The 5,293-nt window shown below is 35.2% G+C and overlaps 3 protein-coding genes across 3 annotated transcripts in view; 2 read left to right on the top strand and 1 right to left on the bottom strand.

Moving 5' to 3' along the window:
* Positions 1 to 5,293, bottom strand: part of LOC106869272 (uncharacterized) — a 66,507-nt gene that overhangs the window by 57,167 nt on the left and 4,047 nt on the right. The window lies entirely within an intron of this gene.
* Positions 456 to 2,431, top strand: LOC106869273 (U3 small nucleolar RNA-associated protein 6 homolog). Its single transcript, XM_014914945.2, has one exon. The coding sequence runs from the start codon at positions 598 to 600 to the stop codon at positions 2,365 to 2,367; it is 1,770 nt and encodes a 589-aa protein (XP_014770431.1). The 5' UTR covers positions 456 to 597; the 3' UTR covers positions 2,368 to 2,431.
* The window catches only part of LOC106869268 (probable dolichyl pyrophosphate Glc1Man9GlcNAc2 alpha-1,3-glucosyltransferase), a 29,012-nt gene continuing 24,218 nt past the window's right edge, over positions 500 to 5,293 (top strand). Inside the window, exons 1-2 of the mRNA XM_052972313.1 lie at positions 500 to 531; positions 2,557 to 2,620. The gene's annotated coding sequence lies outside the window, so the exon portion shown is untranslated. The remainder of the gene's footprint in view (positions 532 to 2,556; positions 2,621 to 5,293) is intronic.

The following is a 5,293-nucleotide window of genomic DNA, read 5'->3' as shown; positions in this document are numbered from 1 at the left end:
ATTATTAACGAGGCGGTAGGCTGGCGAAAATCATTAGCATGCCGGGCGAAAAAGTAAAAGGTAACGGCAGACGAAATACCACTAAACATCGCCGGGCGTGCTAACGTTTTTTATTTCTTTATTGCCCACAAGGGGCTAAACATAGAGAGGACAAACAAGGACAGACAAAGGGATTAAGTCGATTACATCAACTCCAGTGCATAACTGGTACTTAATTTATCGACCCCCCCGAAAGGATGAAAGGCTAAGTCGACCTCGGCGGAATTTGAACTCAGAACGTAACGGCTGACGAAATATCCCTAAGCATTTCGCCCGGCGTGCTAACGTTTCTACCAGCTCGCCGCCTTAACTGTATGATGTAATAATATCCAATGTTCCGTGACGATGTACATTTACTTAATGGGGGATTGAAAAAAAACTACACCGCTTCAAGGGAGGCAATTTGAAACTCTCCGATTTGAAAGTTAAATTATTCACAACGCACGTGTCTTGAGGAAGAATTAATTGGATTTTGTCAATTAACAACTTGAGGTAATTTCTTTGTTGATTTATTTCATTTATTTGCATTCAGTGCTGGTTTTGTGAATACTATCAGAAATGGCTGAGTTTGTACAACAGAAAATCGAGGAAATGATTCCAGAAATGGAAGAAATGGTGAGAACTAAATTGTTTACTAATGACGAAACTGGAAGAATACTGAGACGGCGCCGTGCTTTTGAGTACAAATTAAAGAAAATGAAAAAATCATTACCGGACTTTATTGCTTATATACAGTATGAACAGAATGTTCTGTCGCTCATTAGAATACGGCGCCGTCAACTTCGATGTAAATCGAAAATTTGTGAAATCGATGTTGCAATTATACAACGAATACATAGGTTGTTTCGACAGGCGACCAAATATTTCCCGAATGACCTTCCGTTGTGGCTATCTCATATAGAATTTGCTAAAAAGAGAAATCAAAAATCCACAGTAAATCGAATTTTTTCCAAAATGCTTCGGATGCACAATCAAAATGCGAGTCTATGGATCTTGGCGGCTAAACACCATTTTGAAAGCGGCGAAACACCGCTTGCACGTAAATTCTTTCACCAAGGTTTGAGATTCAACAATACGTCTCAACTTCTTTGGCTGGAATATTATCGCTTGGAACTCCTTTGTTGCGATAAGGCTCGCAAGAGATTGGAAATCCTGGAAGTTACTTCTGAGGAAACCCCACACAGCAAACAGTCAACAATAAACGGCCAGATCGCATTTGTTGTATTCAAAGAGGCACATGAAGCCATAGCAGGCGACGTAAGTTTTTTGTTGAAATTTCTCCCCATTTGTCGTCTGTTTGATTTTACTGAACATCACGAAGAGGAAATCTTCACACTGTTGTTAAATCAATACAAAGAGAACGAATTGGTGTGGGATGCTCTCGCACGACGGAAGTTTTATTATGCTGCGAAGGATTATAATAAGTCTTTAATACCGTTAAAAATATACCAGGACTGTTTCCATAGTTATGAAAAATCCCTCGAAGTCAAATCTACCCCTTCTATGTTGAATATGTATTTGGAATTCATGTTCGAGCAATTACAAGAAAATAACATGAAAATAACCAACTACCTCAAGGAACACATTTTAACTGTTTTTGAAACTTATTCTCAGAAACAGTTGTTGTCTGCTGATAATTTCCTAAAATGGTTGCAGTTCCAATCCGATGTTGGATCTGTCAGTAAAGCATTAAAAGTTGCTGAGTTTGCTGTGCAAAAATTCCCCAAAGATCTGAGAATTTGGCATGGATTTTTGGATCTTCAGATATTGAATGACATCGACTTTGGCACCGTCTATGCTTCTTTTGGAAAGGCCTTAGATAATCTCATTTCACAGAACACTTGGCCATTATGGGAATCACTTTTAAATTTTGCTAAGAAATGTAAATCTTCAGAAATAGAACTGATTTTTAAACAAGGACGGTCACAGCCTAATATAGACTTAGTTGGTAAGATAAATACTCACTATTTGAAATGGATTTACAACACTAGTGGAATTTTGAAAGCAAGATCAGAGTATAAAGAACTGTCCAAACAAAAACCTGTTTCATTGGATTTTTACAAAGAATTTATTGTTTTGGAAAAATCTCAAAAGAATCCAAATATAGACAGTCTTCGAATTGTTTATGAAGATGCTGTTCAAGAATATGGTAAAGATATTCCTGACTTTTGGCTTCAATATATTAATCTTGAGTCAACTCATCCAAAAGGGAAGGTAGAAAAACTTTCTAGTATTCATTTCAGAGCTATAAAAGTTTTACAGGCTGAAAAACTTGAAGAATTTAATCTAAAATACATATTAATTAAAACTGGTCAGCTTAAGAACTAATTATTCTTTCAGTAACTCTGCTTGTTAACTGTGGATTTTTGTAAATAAATATTTTTAGACATCAGCTTTTTATTTGTTTCTTTGTTATATTTAATTTTTCACATTCTCTTCATAACTTGCCGTTATTTACTGTCAAGTCTAGAGACCACCTTTTCTTGTTATTGTATTTACTCTTTTACTTATTTTCAGTCATTTGTGGCCATGCTGGAGCACCACCTTTAGTCAAACAAATCAACCCCAGGACTTATTCTTTGTAAGCCTAGTACTTATTCTATTGGTCTCTTTTTGCCAAATTGCTAAGTGACAGGGACATAAACACACCAGCATCGGTTGTCAAGCAATGCTAGGAGGGCAAACAAACACACACATATACGTATATATATGATGGGCTTCTTTCAGTTTCCATCTACCAAATCCACTCACGGCTTTGGTCGGCCCGAGGCTATAGTAGAAGACACTTGCTCAAGGTTCTACGCAGTGGGACTGAACCCTAAACCACGTGGTTGGTAAGCAAGCTACTTACCACACAGCCACGCTTAAAGTTTTGATGATGCAGTTGTTTATTTTTTGAATGACATTGTAGGGTATGTGTGAGAGGCAGGCTCTGGCCAGTTTTGAACATAGAACAGGTGGAATATTTGACCAGATATGACCAATTTAAATACTAAAGTAATAAATGTTTTCTTTAAAATATATCTTTTACATTATTGCATTGCTTCAAGTAAATTACTGGAGTCATTGCTATATTAGATAACTTAATCTTATCTACTCCTAAAAAGGATGAGGTGATCAACCATCTTGCCTTTGATTAAAGAAGTCTGCTCCATTGGAGTTGGCCTGCAGTTAAACAAGAGCCTTCAATGAAAGAGGAGAGATTGTCCATCAACTTATGAAAAGGACTTCCACTTGATTTCATGATTGTGCAAATAAAAAATACATCAAGATAAAATGTTTGGATGTTCATGCTTCAGTGACTGATTTGTTCTCTGGAGGATTCAAGCAACGTACATATATATATATATCTATATATTTCTATATTTCTCTTCGTCTTTTGCTATGGTTACCTCATCGTGCCCACTCACCCAACCCAAGCCACTATATCACCTCACCTATTCTTGCTCCCCCCCCCCTCGAGGCCATGTCCCAGTGCAACTACTCCATCATCTCTCTCACTATCACTGTCTCTATCATACTCTCTAACTCCCTCTCCTGTTTCTCAACTGGAGTATCCATGTCTCTACTCTGCAGCAAAACACTCTTATCTGTTCCCTTTCTACCTTAAATCTCTCAATTGGTACGGAGCCATTCCGACTGAATACTACTCCCCTCATGTAATATATGAGTGGTTGGCGTTAGGAAGGGCATCCAGCTGTAGAAACTCTGCCAAATCAGATTGGAGCCTGGTATAGCAACCTGGTTTCATCAGTCCTCAGTCAAATCGTCCAACCCATGCTAGCATGGAAAGCGGACGTTAAACGATGATGATGATGATGAATATATAAATATATGCATATATCCATACATATATGTACATACCTACATCTATATGTATACATACATGCATATATGGGTACAGGACATCAAGGAAAACGTTAAACACAATGAGAAACGAAAACAGAAAACAAACTTTTTTCGAACAATGAAAAAAACGGAGAAACGAGACATGCAACATAAAGAGTACATCCCTTCGTCAGTTGTCCCTATTCCATCTACTCCACATTTATGTTTGTGTGTGTGTGTGTGTATATATATATATATATATATAAAGTAACAAAATGAGGAAAAGAAATCCTCGAAAGGGGTGTGTTAAGTATCCAATTCACTGGTACTTCAGTTGGATACCATATAAATAAATCTTGGTATAACTCAATAATAAAGATCAATTGAATATAGAGATATACTATTGACAATCAAATGATTTATTTATATGACAATATTACATTAAATACTAGGAATCTAATATATAACATTAATAATTATAAAAACCATAAAAGGCCAACAAATTGTTTCAACTTATATATTTTTTCTGATATACATAATCTCAGCTCCTTTCACATGGAATTTCGTCTTTTTCTAAACCAAGACCCTGAAGTGACTTTATATATAACGGAACCATGATTATGTATATCAGAAAAAATATATATGGAAGTCGAAACAATTTGTTGGCCTTTTATGGTTTTTATAATTATTTATATGATATATTCATAGTATTTAACGTAATATTGTAATATGGATAAATTATTGGATTGTCAATAGTACATCTCTATATTCAATTTATCTTTATATATATAGGTTGTGTGTGTGTGTGTTGCTCCTCTTTAATTATTCACATACATTAATCAGAATCACACTCTGTCATCATATACTTTCTGTCTTAATTAGATTATTAATCTCCATGGGGGTCTAACTATTCTGATTGCTCTCTGTTTGTCACACCCATATCAGTTCTCTAAGTACATTTGCTTTTCTTGTTGTTGTTGTTGTTTTATAACAACAAAATTATTTTGCATAGTCACTGGCATGGCTATGTGGTTAAGCAGTTTGCTTCCCACCCACATGGTTTCGGGTTCAATTCCACTGTGTGGTAACTTGAGTGACTTGTACATGCATTTATATAAGTGTCTGCATATATGTATTTATTTATATATATATATATATATCCATATTTATATGCATATATATATGTATTTATATACATGTATATATGTATACATATATGTGCACATATATATGCATTTGTGTGTGTGTGTGTGTGTATATATCTATATATATTATTTTGTTTAAAAGAGTTCCAACACTGTCTGTTTTTTATGTTTTGTTTATATTCCTGCAAAACCAATGTGGGATATGGAATATACAATATATAATATAATATACATTGTCTGTCATACCGGCCATGATGAAATACCACAAGGTATAGAAAATA

Source organism: Octopus bimaculoides, chromosome 13 (assembly GCF_001194135.2).
Source record: "Octopus bimaculoides isolate UCB-OBI-ISO-001 chromosome 13, ASM119413v2, whole genome shotgun sequence".
Lineage (NCBI taxonomy): Eukaryota > Metazoa > Mollusca > Cephalopoda > Octopoda > Octopodidae > Octopus > Octopus bimaculoides.
Note: the sequence above shows the minus strand (reverse complement) of the source record. Positions and strands in the feature narration are given on the sequence as shown.

Coding starts and splice junctions, on each gene's coding strand:
- LOC106869273 (XM_014914945.2), top strand. CDS start 598: ATGGCTGAGTTTGTACAACAGAAAATCGAGGAAATGATTCCAGAAATG.